The sequence below is a fragment of the Zerene cesonia genome, unplaced genomic scaffold (assembly GCF_012273895.1).
Source record: "Zerene cesonia ecotype Mississippi unplaced genomic scaffold, Zerene_cesonia_1.1 Zces_u003, whole genome shotgun sequence".
Lineage (NCBI taxonomy): Eukaryota > Metazoa > Arthropoda > Insecta > Lepidoptera > Pieridae > Zerene > Zerene cesonia.
The window spans coordinates 1,508,802-1,525,642 of record NW_024045133.1 but is presented as its reverse complement, the minus strand read 5'-3'; the positions used below and the strand labels follow the sequence as shown (position 1 = coordinate 1,525,642).

General features: G+C 36.2%; 2 protein-coding genes across 2 annotated transcripts in view; one reads left to right on the top strand and one right to left on the bottom strand.

The window, feature by feature from the left end:
- The window catches only part of LOC119838457, a 36,442-nt gene extending 28,232 nt beyond the window's left edge, over positions 1-8,210 (bottom strand). Inside the window, exons 1-3 of the mRNA XM_038364403.1 lie at positions 8,094-8,210; positions 4,223-4,314; positions 3,248-3,304 (exon numbers count right to left, since the gene is read on the bottom strand). Coding sequence (XP_038220331.1) covers positions 3,248-3,304; positions 4,223-4,286 — 121 coding nt within the window. The 5' untranslated portion in view covers positions 4,287-4,314; positions 8,094-8,210. The remainder of the gene's footprint in view (positions 1-3,247; positions 3,305-4,222; positions 4,315-8,093) is intronic.
- Positions 8,211-12,183: 3,973 nt separating this feature from the next.
- Positions 12,184-16,841, top strand: part of LOC119838583 (ruvB-like helicase 2) — an 8,409-nt gene continuing 3,751 nt past the window's right edge. The window contains exons 1-5 of the mRNA XM_038364572.1: positions 12,184-12,286; positions 12,425-12,611; positions 13,256-13,372; positions 13,772-13,853; positions 14,475-14,587. Coding sequence (XP_038220500.1) covers positions 12,281-12,286; positions 12,425-12,611; positions 13,256-13,372; positions 13,772-13,853; positions 14,475-14,587 — 505 coding nt within the window. The 5' untranslated portion in view covers positions 12,184-12,280. The remainder of the gene's footprint in view (positions 12,287-12,424; positions 12,612-13,255; positions 13,373-13,771; positions 13,854-14,474; positions 14,588-16,841) is intronic.

Below are 16,841 nucleotides of genomic sequence, written 5' to 3'. Positions count from 1 at the left end.
TCTAGTGTTACAAACTCAAATAATACCAAGCTAGTATAGAATTTCTTGCCTACTCTTTTATGTAGCAACTAAATGTTAAAACTGCGTTATGACGATCCAAAAATGATTCCAAAAGTATTAGAAGTCTACTTGCATAAATGGCTTAAATGCGTTCTGGCAGATTCAACTCATGGCATATAAAGCTGATCCTGGACCATTTTACAGCTATATGGCGAGACATGCGAAAACCTTACCGCATTATTTATAGTACCTGAGTGAGCTTTGCTCGGTAATATTTTTCTATTTTTATAAATTGTGTTTTTTTGGAAATTATATTTAAGTACGAATTACATACTAATAAAATGATGAAATATGAACAATATTTTTCGATCTTACCGACAGAAACGCCTCCTATTTGTTAAAAAAGTAAGCTTAAGTCGATAAAACACGAATATGACATTTTCTAAAAAAGATTCCTAGCTAGATCGATTTATCGCCCCCGAAACCCCCTATATGCTAAATTTCATGAAAATCGTTGAAGCCGATTCCGAGATTCCAATTATATATAAATATACTAGCTGCACCCGGCAAACGCTGTTCTGCCTTACTCTTATCATTTAGAGGTGTAAAAAATAGATGTTAGCCGATTCTCAGACCTACCCAATATGCTTACCAAATTTCAGATGAATCGGTCAAGCCGTTTCGGAGGAGTATACAGACTAACATTGTGACACGAGAATTTTATATAAATATATATATAGATATATACAAGAATTGCTCGTTTAAAGATATAAGATTGTAACACCTTGTATACCATGTTTGTGCAAATAAATAATTATGAATGATGAATAAATAGCAACCTGTATGTACCAGTATATAATGTACTTTTTATTTTTCTTTTGTCCTTAAATTATCGTGTCTGTGTTTATTTTTCTTATATCTTTGTAATATTCAACCTTTTTACATCACAGTCGGCAATGGAGCTGGTGGGTCGCCTGATGGTAAACGCTACCACCGCCCATGAACATTTGCAGAGAATTGCGGTGGTAGCGCTTACCATCAGGCGACCCACCAACTCCATTGCTGACTAAATGTATCTATATATAAATGCTGGAATTTAAATTTGATTAATCCTAAACACGTCACATCGCCATTTTTCCAAGCTAAGCTTTTTCTTTATTTAACGGTAGGAATTATGTCAAGCGCTATGAGAGCACTTGAGAGTTGAGCCTAGTGTTATGGTTCACAGCCTAAATGAGTCGATATATAATCCATCCGTTTTGGTGGAGTATGGTAACTGATATTGTGTGAAGAGAACTTTATACGTATAAAGAAGAGATTTATAGTAATTTTCCTCCAAGGCCGGTCAATAAATTTACAATCATCATCCTCAGCATCAGGCCATATATGTTCTAGGTTGGGACACACGCCTCCTTTTATGGTTCCATTATCCACCACACTGGCCAAGTGCGGGTTGGCAGATGTCGCATGTCATCGAACTTTTAATCCTCGTAAATGCCGGTTTCATCACGATGTTTTCCTTCACCATTTCGAGCAGTGGTGATGCTATCCATATGCGCAATAACATTGAAAAATCTTATCTATTTTGCTTGCCCTGTCTCGAACCTTCGACTTATCGATTTTTGAGTCCGAGGTCCTTACCACTGATCCACAATTGCTATATTTATATTACAATAGCTTATTATCATATCGCGAGGATAGAATAATCTACACAAAAACCTTCTTTTTTCTGGAAATTTCGATTCCTTCCTTGAAAGGGAAGAGACGTTCACATCACATAAAGTGTGTCAACTTTCAAGAGACCGTCCTTTACGTGACAAGGTGTGGGTAGGTATAACCCCTTTTCAGTTTTAACCGACTGCGCGAGAATTAATGCATTTCAAGTATGTTCTATATTTAATATATTGAACATACTTGAAATGCATATCATATATTAAATATATTATATATTATACATAATATACTTAATCCTACTAATATTATAAATGCGAAAGTTTGTAAGGATGTGTGTGTGTTTGTTGCTCTTTCACGCAAAAACTACTGAACCGATTGCGGTAAAATTTGGTACGTAGATAGCTGAATAACCAGAATAACATATAGGCATCTTTTTATCCCGATATTCCTACGGGGTACGGACTCACGCGTGCGAAGCCGCGGGGCGCAGCTAGTATATAATATGCTTCAGTGAAAGTATGACATTAATCGCCTAACTTGCTCTTTTAAGGTAAGGAAATTTTTGAATCCTGGCGATCCTAATTAGGATAATAAGTTATCACAAAATTATTGTATTGTCACCGATCCTTGATAAGTGTTCAAAGCTTGAATGACACATGTTCGTTTATTGTGAATCAAAATCGAGTCTGAACGAGTTTGTCACATACAAACATTCAAACATACAGGTGAACTAATAAACTCGTGAAACTTCATAAGATAGATAGATAGATTAAAGGTTTATTTAAAGAACACATTAAATGTACCTAATACATGACAATTACAAAATGAGAAAATTAAACAAAGAAAAATTAACATACAGAGGAAAAAACAGGACGGAGACAAATGTGCACTGTGTTCTTAAAAAGGGTCTTGGCTCAGCATAAATGTCAAGAGTCAATGGGACCCTGACGCTGACATTCTGCCAACGCCACTTGAGGGTAGAAATAATTAAATAAATACCGTTATAACTGTTATTAAATTATTGCATCGGTCATTGATACGTATGCAAAGTTTCAAATTAATCAGACTTCTGGATATTGATGAAAATGATGTTCAAAGATTCCATTACATACATACATACATACATACATACATACATACATACATACATACATACATACATACATACATACATACACACATACATACATACATACACACATACATACATACATACATACATACATGGAGGCCAAGCTAATATAAAATCATGTAAAAAAATAATATTAAATACATGGAATAACGTGTAGTTATCACTGTTAAAGAACCACAACGCGATATGCGTGTCACTCATCGACATTATAAAGAGGGAACTTTTGTATGTTTGCACGCAAAAACCACTGGACCGATTTCGAAAATTCTTTCACCATTAGAGAGCTGCTACATCACTGAGTGGCATGGGCTATATATGCACCACGGGCGAAACCGGGGCTAGCTGTAAACACTCACATCATGTAATGACTAATGGCTATGAAGAAATGCAAGTGTAATTTCACAAGTAGAGATTAGGTTAGGATTCAGATAGTATTCATACCTGCTAGAAACGCCACGTCATCAAGATCTTGGTCCACCATGTTTCTCCAGGCCGCTGCTGTAAATATAGCAACGTGTTAAAAATAACGTAGGCATTATTATTTTTTTTTTTTTGCACGGATAAGTAATCCAATATCTTGTTCAGTTATCTAACCTTTTCGAAGCATTGGAATGACAAACATACATTTTGTACCAACGTACCCAAAAGAGCTTGCTACCTACATATTTAATTTTATTAAGCTGTCTTTGTATGTGGTAGTCGAGCACGCTTCGGCACGAATTGGGCCAGCTCGCACCGGGGAAGTACCACACCCCCACAGAAGACCGGCGTGAAATAGCATTCTGCTGTGTTTCGTTCGGTGAGTGGGGGAGCCGGAGGCCCATATCCATTTCCTTCCTCTTCCCAGTCCTTTCCTTTATTCCTCTCAACAATCCTTTCTTAATCCCTTCCCAATTTAAAAATCCATTTGTAGAGGCGTAAGGTCTGTATTCGACTTTACGTCTCTACAAATGTTCATGTGCGGTGGTAGCGCTTACCATCAGGCGTCCCACCAGCTCCATTGCCGACTGTGACATAAAAAAAAGCTAGTTATACTTTGCCCTGGTTGCCTGGAAGAGATCGCTATTAAGTTATAGGGCCGCCTCATTGTACTTTTTGCAACTATTAGTAATACGACCCATTTATGTATAGTTTTATTAAAGAGCTAAAAATCACACTAATATTATAAATGCGAAAGTTTGTGATGATGGATGTATGTGTATGTGTATGTTTGTTACTCTTTCACGCAAAAACTGCAGAACCGATTGCAATGAAATTTGGTACATAGATAGCTGGACAACCGGAATAACACATAGGCCACTTTTTATCCCGATATTCCTACGGAATACGGGCTTACACCGGTGAAACCGCGGGGCGCAGTTAGCACTTTATAATATCATTGTTGTAGGGTAGTTAAATATTTAGATGATACTATACCTTTGGCTGACCCGTTCCTATCGGCCTTATATTTTCCGATGGGTTCCATTTGTATACCGTCCATATCAAGCCCACGGCATAACGAAAAATACCTGAAACAACATAATAATTATATTGGTAACCTAAATTTTTTTCCGGGATAACCCATTGACCCCGGGGAAGAACGTTATGTCGGATTCCTATCGACTAAAACCTCTCTGTATTCCGTCGAGTCGAATAAATGAAGTGGGTAGTCTAGAAAAATGTTATGAGATAACAAACACAAAAAATACAATCGTATTGAGAACTTCCTCTTTTTGATGTGAAACATCTGTAGCCGCACGTAAAACCGATTTCTGTCGTGGCGACGCAAGCCGTGGCGACGCGTCGCCACGCCATACGTTCGTATATATATAGACAGTCTATACGCAGTAGTGTAATGTATTATTTTATCATTATGACATATTTAGAAATCTGTTCTTTTCTGCGTATTACTTTTCAAAAAGAAAGTCGGTGTTTCACATCTGCCAGGCGTCCCGTGACGGCTCACAATTTTTTTGAAGTCGGATATTAACATCGTAGCTGTGGTGTATCTTTCCGTATTATCGGCTCTTAGACGCGCGTGTCCTCTCACTCTCACCGCACACAGCCGACTGAGCTGTGTCACGACCGCACGTACGCTAGAGACGACATAATGCTTCCCTCTCTATCACTCACAAAAACTACACTAGCCATGGATAATGTGAAATTAATATGATTTAACGGCAACGATAGCTCTTCTCTGTAAAATTACCTCAACCGATGGTAAATAATTTGTGAACTTAAGTCATAGGAAAACCATGTCCATCGATGTTTGTTTCTCTTTCACGCGAAACAGCTTAGAATATTTTTATGGAATTTAGTATAGAAATAGATTTTAGTCTGCATTAGCACATAGGCTACTTTTACCCAGATACCGCACGATGACGCCGCGGGTCCAGCTATATCCTACTAATATTATAAATGCGAAAGTTTGTATGGATGTATGGATGTTTGTTACTCTTTCACGCAAAAACTAATGAACAGATTGCAATGAAATTTGGTACGTAGATAGCTGGACAACTGGAATAACATATAGGCAACTTTTTATCCCGATATTCCTACGGGATACGGACTTACGCGGGTGAAACCGCGGGGCGCAGCTAGTAACAAATAATTACAAAGGGACAGAACAAAGCAATGTTTCGAAATCATGTTTATAAAAATAGATAATCACTACATAGTAACAAACAGAGTCGCTTTCTCTGTCCCTATGTCCCTTTGTATGCTTAAATCTTTAAAACTACGTAACGGATTTTGATGGGTTTTCTTTAATAGAGTGATTCGAGAGGAATGTTTATATGTATGATAACATCTATTTAACTACTCTAAATTAGCGCGTGCGAAGCCGCGGGCAAAAGCTAGTCTAAATATAAAATAGAGATGTTTAAGTGTCTTAGATCTTTTATAACACATTAAAAATAGTCAAGACCTACTCGTATATATGATAATTGCGGTGAGTTTTTAGAAACCGTCTGTAAAGATCCCTACTTGAGGGATGGGATATAATAGTGTTGTCTTTTTGCAGGCACCTTACGGGATACCTGAGTTAAGCTTCATGTGCACTAGGTGAAATAATATTACCGTACTATTATCCTACTTACTATCCTACTAATCCTACTTATATTATAAATGCGAAAGTTTGTACGGATGTGTGTGTGTTTGTTGCTCTTTCACGCAAAAACTATTCAACCAATTGCAATGAAATTTGGTACGTAGATAGCAGGACATCTGGAATAACATAATATAGCCATTTTTTTACCCGATATTCCTACGGGATACAGACTTACGCGGTTGAAACCGCGGGGCGAAGCTAGTTATAAATGAGTCGGTGGGCCATTTCCTTTTCCTCACCCGTCCCCGTCTATTCCTTCTTTCTACTCGTCAATCTTTTCCTTTACCCTGTTAAAAGCGGGCAGCACATTCGCGGGGACACCTCTGCGAATGTTCATGTGTGGTGGTGATCGCTTACCATAAGGCGAACCACCAGCTCAATTGCCCGAAATGACATAAAAAATAGGTCTCAATCACAGCACTGCAGCTTTATAATATACCACGCTGGCAAGATGTCACATGTCGTCGAACGTTTGTTTCGTCGACATGCCGGTTTCCTCACGTGTTTTCCTTTCCCGTTTCGTGCATTGTGGATAATGTGCAGATGAAAATGAAAAAATGGAAAAATCAATTTATTTCTTGCACGGTCTTCCGGCCTCGAACACCTGACTTTTCATTTTAACCACTGAGCCACTAGAGCTAATCCTAAATTTACATACATTATGAATTTAAGGCGTAAAACATACACAAAACCTTCGACACCCGTGAAAAAAAATTCACACGTATAAAATTCTTTCCTTTCTTACGTACAGTGTACATAAACCTTAAGCCGCACCATTATGAACTTGAAAAGCGCAGTATTGTGTGCACCGAGCACTATAATCGAGTCATAAGTCATTGCACTCTTGGTACGTGCACCCTCGCATTTTGTTCCTTGTCTGTTAAAAAAAAAAACTAATGATGCGCAGTTATGGCGGCAAATTTTGCCAAGATGTTTTTTTTTAATCTTGGTAGATGAGGGGTTGTTCGATTTTTGAATTAGTATCGATATTAAGTGCCGGATTCACAGCTCTTTTTATGTAGTTTATCTCAGCTAAAATGGCAATAAACATTGTATAAAAATGAACGTCAAAAAGTATGCTGTCCAGTATGTAGTCATTTGATTTATAAGCAAGTGGCGCAACGCGTAATAATCAAAATACAAATGCCAGTTTTCGATCTAAAACAATTAAATTTCAAAAAAAGATATCTTACTCTGCGCTTCACACCAACAATTTTATAAATAAACGAATCACTTCAATTTCCCGCCAATTTTAAACCGGATATTCGAAGGCGTCTGTCAATACATTATTTCCCGTCAAACGTTTCAGAAAAGGGTAACGAATTAAAAAATTAATGACGAATGAAAATTTATGAAAATGCACTAAAAATTTGTATTGTAAAAATTATTGTAATATTATTCGGAATTTAGTAAATCTTCCATGCATAATTGCAAGTGTTCAAAAATCAAACCTTTCATTTCATAAGTGCGTTCCTTATGGAGTGTACATAAAAAATGGAAGGATGAACATATCCATAGACTATACATATATATTAGAAAAATATCACGCATAAACTATAGGTGTGAGGGCTTGCCTTGGACTGCCTTAGCTATTTTTTACCCGGGATCAACCCGGGCGAAGCCGGGCAAACCGATAGTGTAATATGAAATAAAATTTTAGTTCATATAGCTTTTAATACTAATTTCTGTTTTCTCTTAAAAGCCTTTAAACTGCATTTGTATGTATTACTATAATCAAATCAAATAATATGTATTACTATTAATACTAAATGCAGGGGCAAAATATGTATAAGGAAACAGCGTTATATCTGCTTAGAATCTGTTACTTAAATTTATAAGCCGGAACCTACATTAGGTACTAAAAACAAACGTTCGTGCATATGCATTCTACATACAAAAAGTACCAAACATTTATTTACAATTTTTTTCAACTGCCTGTAAATTCTAGACATCGTTTTAGTATCTCTATTAATCCCGTGATTTCTTAGCACATTTTTAGTACTTATAATCGACAAATCAAACCAATCAAATGCGCATCTAACTTATTTAAATATGATACGGAATACCGTCTATTAAAATAATTACATTTTTTATAATAATCACAACAAAAGGCGTACTTCCGCCATAAAATATATCTTGTCTCTAAATTAATATCGACGCAGTTATCTATTATGAATTATATAATTGACAAAAACTTACCGATTCAATCGATACAATCACTAAAATATTGTCAAAGCACACTAAACAAGCACAAAACACAATATTCTTTTAAATAACTCCTACGAAAACAATTTTCGCAAGCATTCACGTCGAACCATCGGCGTGATATGAAAAAATCGATTTTGCGCGGGAAAGAGACCATTGGGCGTGCGGAAGAGATGGCCTTATGGGGAAAGCTTGGAGAGGGCAAGTGAGGTGCGATGTTTTGGTTTGCTTGTAGGTGTATTGAACTCTCGAAATATAAGGGTTGTTTTGGAGTTACCATTTGTTTTAAATTATTTTTGAATTTTTCATTATAGTAAATTGATGACTTTTGGTTCAATTGGAAAAACAAATTTACTCGCCGCTGTTGATTGTATCTGTTTTTTGAACATTTCTAATTGAGCCTTTGTTTATAATGATAATCTAAATTATTTAATTAATTAACATCAATGCTTTAATTATTTTGAAGTATATATTTAAATTATTGGTCAATAATTTAAATATATACTTAGATCAGAAACTCTATCATAAAAAGTGAAGTCCCGTGTCCCCTACTGGGGTATGGGGCAGATGATATACATCTGTTTCACTGATCGATTTTCTTTATGGACAAGTAGGTGATCAGCCTTCTGTGTCCTGCCAGACCGAGACATTTTTTTTTATTGTTCCCACCGGGAATCGAACCCACGACACCTCGGTTCTACGCTCACGCGTTTACCACTGCATCAAGGAGGCGTCAAGAAACTCTATCACGGAGATTGTTAAATATTGATTATAAATAACACATTGGCGGACAATATCGTCAACGACCACCCAGTCCACTCGATGCAATTGCAATCGAGTTAGCATAGTACATCATGTTTTCACAAGTCTAGTGGTTGGAAAAACTAGTGCAGTGGGAACGTAGGGGATACCTAACGACATAAACGCCTCTTTATATCTCTAGAACTGAAAGTAGGTTTTATGCGACCTATTTTATGTGCAATGAAAACATGTCACATGTTTTTTAATTAGTGTTGATGTGACATTCCACAGAGTAATCTCGGCTATTTCAATACGCCGCGTAGTTTTGAAAATAGAAAAAGAGAAGACGGTTCAACGTAATATTATGTTCTTAATTCAAAATTTGCTTTTGACATTTGAGTAAACTACCTATATTAATTAGACATTAAATGGGCTATATATCGTTATAATTTTTATAAATAACTAAACAAACTTATGCGCCACGGATTCTTTTGCAGTCTGTGAGTTGAGCTATTAGCCTGACCTCACATTGCTAAAGGAAAACCATAGAATAAACATCACTGAATTGTTCTCAATTTCAAATTTATTTATTACCTTGTTTGGTAAGGCGTATTAATTCTACATTTTGGAATTTTGTTCTTGGTGACCTTCTAATATTGAAGCACAAATCAAAGAAATATTGTGTCTATACACAATATAAGAATCCTACTAATACAATAAACGTGAAAATTTGTAAGTATAGATGTATACTAGCTGCGCCCTGCGGTTTCACCCGCGTAATACCGTATCCCGTAGGACTATCGGGATAAAAAGTTGCCTATATGTTTTTCCAGTTGTCCAGCTGTCCACGTACCAAATTTCATTGCAATCGGTTAAGCAGTTTTTGCGTTAAAAAGTAAAAACACACACATCCTTACAAACTTTCGCATTTATAATATTAGTAGTAGAATATGGACGTCTGTTAATCATTGACGCAAAAACAGCTTATCATATCTTTATGAAATTTGGTGCACAGATAGATTTAGTCGGTATTAACACATTGTTTACTTTTCCCCGGGTAGCGCGAGAAACGCTGCGGGTTATAGCTAGTTACTTATATATTGTGTATAATATACACTACTGCATCGTCTTTGCACTTTTTTGATATAACGGATGATGGCAAACGCTGTTCTGCCTTACTCTTATTACTAGCTGCACGCTACGGATCCGCCCGGGTAGTTATTTATCGTAATTTAAACAATATAAACTATCCTCCCTTAAAGTTGGATCAAACTGCCCACGGTGTGCAAATTAAAATCGGTAGAGTAGTTTAGGTGTCCATCGCAGACAAATAACGTGACAAGAAATTTGTATATAGTCGAGTCTTATATATATTAAGACTAGCGGTCCGCCCCGGCTTCGCCCTTGTAACATGCATAGCCTTCCTCAATAAATGGGCTATCTAACACTGAAAGAAATTTTCAAATCCGACCAGTAGTTCCTGAGATGAGTGCGTTCAAACAAACGAACTATTCGACTTTATAATATTAGAATAGATTTAAGGTTATGAAAAATAGATGTTGGCCGATTCTCCGATCTACCGGAAAAGCACACAAAAATCGATCCAGCCGTTTCGGAGGAGTATGGCAAAATTGAGTCACGGGAATTTCATCAGTTAGAATATTTATATAGACGACTAGTTACGCCCCGCGGTTTCACATACATAGTTGTCTATACCTTTAAATACAGGAAATTTCAAAATTATAATTCAAGTTTACTGTGATAAAGAAATTAAAGAATTATTAATAGATCAGTTTGACGTGTTACATGATATAAAGCATTGAAATAAAATTATATAAAAACGTTACATTTAATCACAATAATTTTTACATGTAATTTCTCATATTCATACACTAGTATTCCGCCCCGGCTTTGTCCACAGTACATATATAGCCTGCTGTACTGAGGGATCACGTAGATAATAGTTATATTTTTTTTGCAATCGGTCCAATCGTTCCTGAGGTTTGTACTTCCAAATAAACAAACAAATGAACTCTTCAGCTTATATTATAAAGGGGAACTTTTTTTATTTTTGTATGTTAGTAACGATTTCAAGCAAAAACTATTATATACTCTCACCATTAGAAAGCAGCAATTTCACTGAGTTACATCCTACTAATATAATAAATGCGAAAGTTTGTAAGGATATGTCTGTATTTGTTGCTCTTTCAAGCATAAACTACTGAACCGGTTGTAATTAAATTTGGTGCGTACACAGCTGGACAACTAGAATAACACATAGGCAACTTTTTATCCCGATATTCCTACGAGATACAGACTTACGCGGTTAAAACCGTGGGGCGCAGCTAGTAGGCTATATACGTATCACGTGGAAAAAACTAATATTTTATGAGTATAAAAGTATAAGTATAAATTAACATAATATATAACATGCTAGCATATACCCGCGTTTTTGCTTTCGTTCAACTTACTTATCCGAATCATTCCCGATCCACTTGAAGGAAAAAAAATATTAAAATCATTCCAGCCCTTAAGGATATGCTCAGTGAATAACACACGCACAAGAAATATACTCCTTTTTTAAAAACAGCGCGCAAATTAGAAAGATCGTAACGGATGCAATATCCTTCCTTTGTTTAAGAAATTAACAACTTAGTTGGTAAATAAAATTCCAAATTTTTAAGGTAGGTATTTAAATAAAAAAGCACGGAACAAATCAAGTCAATCATAGTCTAAAATAATATTTCAGTACGGTATGTCTCCGAGTCACCATAGCAAATGCTTATATAGTATGCTTAAATAGTAACTATAACTAGTTGCTAATCTGTGGATCAAATGGCAACACCGGGCAAAACGCAGTGTTCCCAACTTAGGGGTTTTCCCCCCAAATTTAGGGGGTAAATTAGTGGAATGGAATTTTTTTAGGGGTTTTATATGATTAGGGGTATTTTTAGGGTTTTTCTGAATATATAATATTCTGAATATAATAGAACTATCCAATGCAATAATCAATTAAATTTATTTTTCACATTATTTCGTAATGGTGGATCTTGCACAACATTCACTCCATCTTCTAAAATGTTAAGTTTATTCAATGTTAACATGCATGATTTTAAAAATTCTGACTCTTCAGAGGAAACTGACATAATTTTTAATGTATTAGTTAATTTATAAATAAAAAGCATTACCAAATATTACTGAATATTGCTTATTATATTATTTTGATTGAATATTATTTTTTAGGGGGATTTTCAAATAATTGACGCAGTTTTAGGGCGTTTTGACTTAGAGTTAGGACTTAGGGTTAAATATTTCTGAGAGTTGGTAACACTGCCAAAACGTCTGTCACTAGATTTGTAATTTGTTTTGCGCCGGATACAAGTTTGTATTTCATAATAACAGTGTAAATCTTGTTAACATCGAACGAGCACTTTAAAATAATGGCTGTAAGTATTTAACACAATTTATACCATTAAAGTACGTTTGTAAAATGGTAAGATTTGTTTAAATCTAACGAGCGTGAATATAACCTCAAACATTATATACATAAATACCATGTTTCTAATCAATTGCTCGTGTTTTAGTCATTAGCAGCGGCGCAAGTTCAAGAAGTGCGTTCTATAACGCGAATAGAGAGGATTGGTGCTCACTCTCATATCAGAGGATTAGGTTTAGATGATGCGTTGGAGCCGAGAGCGGTGTCCCAGGGGATGGTGGGCCAGAAGATGGCGAGGAAGGCCGCTGGAGTCATCCTACAGATGATCCGCGAAGGTAATTATCGAATAAACATTTCTCGTTGCCATGGTTACGTGGTTCTTATCAAATCTTAATTGATATTATAGAGAAGAAACATTAGTGTTTTAATATGTGTATGTTTAGATGTTCGGATACAAAAACTACTCCTGCTTCCTCACTGAAAGCTGCTTGCTCACTGAGTGACATAAAATACACAAAAAATTTATTGACAAATTTTGAAAGAAAAAATGTATTTATTATTTGGTTTGAACACATACTCTTATAACAATACACAGTCTATTCTTCTAATAATTGTAATTTTAATTAAAGAAAAAAAAAATCAATCTCATCTCTGCTATATTTACCAACTAGCTGCATATCGGGATAAAAAGTTGCCCATATGTTATTCCAGTTGTCCAGCTATCTACGTACCAATTTCATTGCAACCGGTTCAGTAGTTTTGTGTGAAAGAGCAACAAGTACACCCACATCCTAACAAACTTTCACATTTATTATATTAGTAGGATGGGCGTAGACTATATAGAGCCATATTTTGAGAAAATATAATACCCAATCAATATGGTAGATGGATGCAGCCTATTTTCAATCCTTTAAGAATATCTCATTAATTAAGCATCCTAAGATGACCGAGATTTTCATCTCGCAATGACAATTTTCAGGAAAAATAGCGGGCAGAGCAGTGCTTCTAGCGGGCCAACCTGGTACTGGTAAGACTGCAATAGCCATGGGACTCGCACAGGCTTTGGGGCCAGATACACCTTTTACAAGCATGGCAGGTTAGTTACTGAAGCTGGTCCTCTTGATGGACTTAAAATTTGTCATCAATTTCAGTCATATTTGTTTGTAATTGGCTAGAAGTGCAGCTTTAGAAGGATTCACGAAGTTTTCTAAGTAACTTAACAAACCATATTATTATTTTTTAAATATCAATAGAAATACATATTATTTTTTACATAACAATAGAATTATATTCTCAACCTACATCAAGAAAATGTGGAGGTTTTCAATTTGTCTAGTTCATGTAGTTCTAACAAACTTTTAGTCATTCATGGAATTTCTATAAAAAAAAATTAATTTTTTATTTTTTTACACCAGGATTATCAGTTTTACTACCCACAGTCTTTTAAAAAGTTGTGAGATAGAGCTGGATTGTAAACTTTCTTCCTCTCACGCAGGTTCCGAAATCTATTCATTGGAGATGAGCAAAACGGAGGCATTGACACAAGCGATAAGGAAATCTATCGGCATAAGAATTAAGTATGTATTTGTTTACGTATCATGATTTTAGTTTTTCCTATTCATCTTTATATATATTTAATTCAAATGTGACTGACTGACTGACATAATGATCTATCAATGTACAGCCCAAATCAATGGTTGGATTGAGCTGATATCTGTCATGCGGACAGATGTTGTGACGTAGGAGTCTGCTAAGAAAGGATTTTGATTAATTCTACCCTCCAAGGGGATAAAATAGGGGAATAAGTTTGTACTATGAAATTTTGTTAAGACCGCGCGAGCTGCGGCAACAGCAAGTCATATTATAAAATTGGAGTAATCTGATTCCCTGAATCTGAAGATTGAAGTAATCCTACTCCTACTAATATTATAAATGCAAAAGTTTGTAAGGATGTGTGTTTGTTGTTTCACGCAAAGAGTACTCAACCGATTGAATGAAATTTGGTACGTAGACAGCTGAACAACTGGAATAACATATAGGCAACTTTTTATCCCGATATTCATAGGCGATACGGACTTACGCGGGTGAAACCGCGGAACGCAGCTAGTATAGTCTCTATAAGCATAGAATCAATTAAATTCTCTGACTTGCTCTTATACTCTGTATATGAAGGATTATAACATAATCCCCTATTCCAGAGAGGAATCGGAGATAATCGAGGGTGAGGTGGTCGAGGTGGTGATAGAACGTGCAGCCGGTGGTGGGGGGGCGCGGTCCGGGAGGTTAACCCTCAAGACGACAGACATGGAGACCAACTACGATATGGGCAGCAAGATGATTGACTCGCTACTAAAGGAAAAGGTGACTAACATGTCTTTGAACATTTATTGTGGGTGTGGTGGGAACGGTGTGAATAAAGCTTGGGTTTTTGTAAAGAAAAATCATCTAATTTGACTATACAAATAAAAAGTATTATTTTTTATGAAAATCTAAAACACTTTCAAATTATCAGAGTTATAACCCGGTAGGCGCCCGCTTTCAAATCGAAAAAGAATCATCAAAATCCGTTCACCCAGTCGAAAGCTCTGAGTACACAAACACAAATACAATTGGATTGATAACTTCTTCCTTTTCTTAAATAGGCTGAGAATATTGAGTCGAATGATTCAGTATGTCTCCTCTATTATAATTATGTTTATCTTTAGTAGAATTCTATTTTTTTTTGTAAACGCGCTATGTTTTTCTCATTTCTATACTTAAATATTTGTCTGGCAAAGATCACTGTAGACCATAAGACCGCCTATTGTGTTTGATGGTGTTTTTGTGGTGCATTGAAATATTTCAATAAATAATTATAATTGCACTAGCTGCACCCTGCGGTTTCACCCGCGTAAGTCCGTATCCCGTTTTAATATCGGGATAAAAAGTTGCCTATATGCTATTCCAGTTGTCCAGCTGTCTACGTACCAAATTTCATTGCAATCGGTTCGGTAGTTTTTGCGTGAAAAAGCATCAAACACACACACACACACAAACATCCTTACAAACTTTCGCATTTATAATATTAGTAGGATTGATAGAGCTTTTGTAATAACAGGTGCAGGCCGGTGACGTCATCACGATAGACAAGGCCACCGGTAAAATCAACAAATTGGGCAGAAGTTTCGCCAGGGCGAGGGACTACGACGCGACGGGTATGTGACGTGTACGCTTGTGATATTAACAAAATTGAGAGGAGAGTTTGTCTGTTTGCACGCGGTTACCTCAGGAATAACGGAAGCAATTTCAAAAATCTATACTTATATTATATTTGGACCTTATGCCTCTACAAATGTTCATGGGCGGTGGTAGCGCTTACCATCAGGCGTCCCACCAGCTCCATTGCCGACTGTAACATAAAAAAAAAAAAAATTTAAAGCTGAAGAGTTTGTTTGTTTGAACGCACTAATTGCAGGAACTACTTACTGGTTTGATTTAAAAAATTCTTTCATTGTTAGATAGTCCATTTATTGAGGAAGGCTATAGACTAAACATGTACCACGGGCGAAGCTGGGGCACAGAGAAAGCCTATAGCCGGCACGGGGGGACGCTAGTTGTTAAATAATAATAAAAAATTAGTTATTGGATTGGATTTTTTTTTATATAGATGTGCATTATTCCTATTATTATATTATCTATCATCATCATCATCACTTTAGTAATCATCACTTATAATCACCACCCCTAACTACTTCCCGGTTGACCACCCATAATCTACATTAGTTATAGTAAACTTCCCGTTCACCACTCATCACCATTATCACTATATTATTCATCACTCACCATCACCATCACTAAAATATCATCACCTTCCCGTTCACCACTCGTCACACACCATCACCATAAATCATATTAAACCACCTGTTCACCGCTGATCACCACTGATCACCATCACCAGGCCAGCAGGCGCGCTTCGTGCAGTGCCCCGAGGGTGAGCTGCAGAAGCGCAAGGAGGTCGTCCACACGGTGACGCTGCACGAGGTGGACGTGATCAACTCTAGGACCCATGGCTTCCTCGCTCTCTTCTCGGGTAAGCTTTAGTTGTGTTTGTCCATTTACTGGGTTGATTGTGTGTGTGTGTGTGTGTGTGTGTTATTTTTTATGGTTGCCAAAAAACGAAGAAGGTTCTCAACATGGCTGTATTTTTATTTTAAAAAATGTGTACACATTACCGTTATTTTATAAAGTCGGTTAATTCGTATTTTTCATATATTACTCTGGTTTTTACCTTGGATTACTTATTGGTTATTAATTTATCGATAGTATATTAGTAATAGAAAAAAAAAATAGATACCCTCCTTTTTAAAGTCTGAAAAAATACACCCTTTATTGGGTGTATTTTTTCATATAAAAGGTGTTTCAACATTTATATATATATTAAATACCCTGAATCTTCGAGGCTATAATATAATATAAATATATCATAAAATTTTCACGTTTCTGTACGTTTGTTGCGTGACAGGCGACACGGGCGAGATAAAATCGGAGATCCGCGAGCAGATCAACAGCAAGGTGGCCGAGTGGCG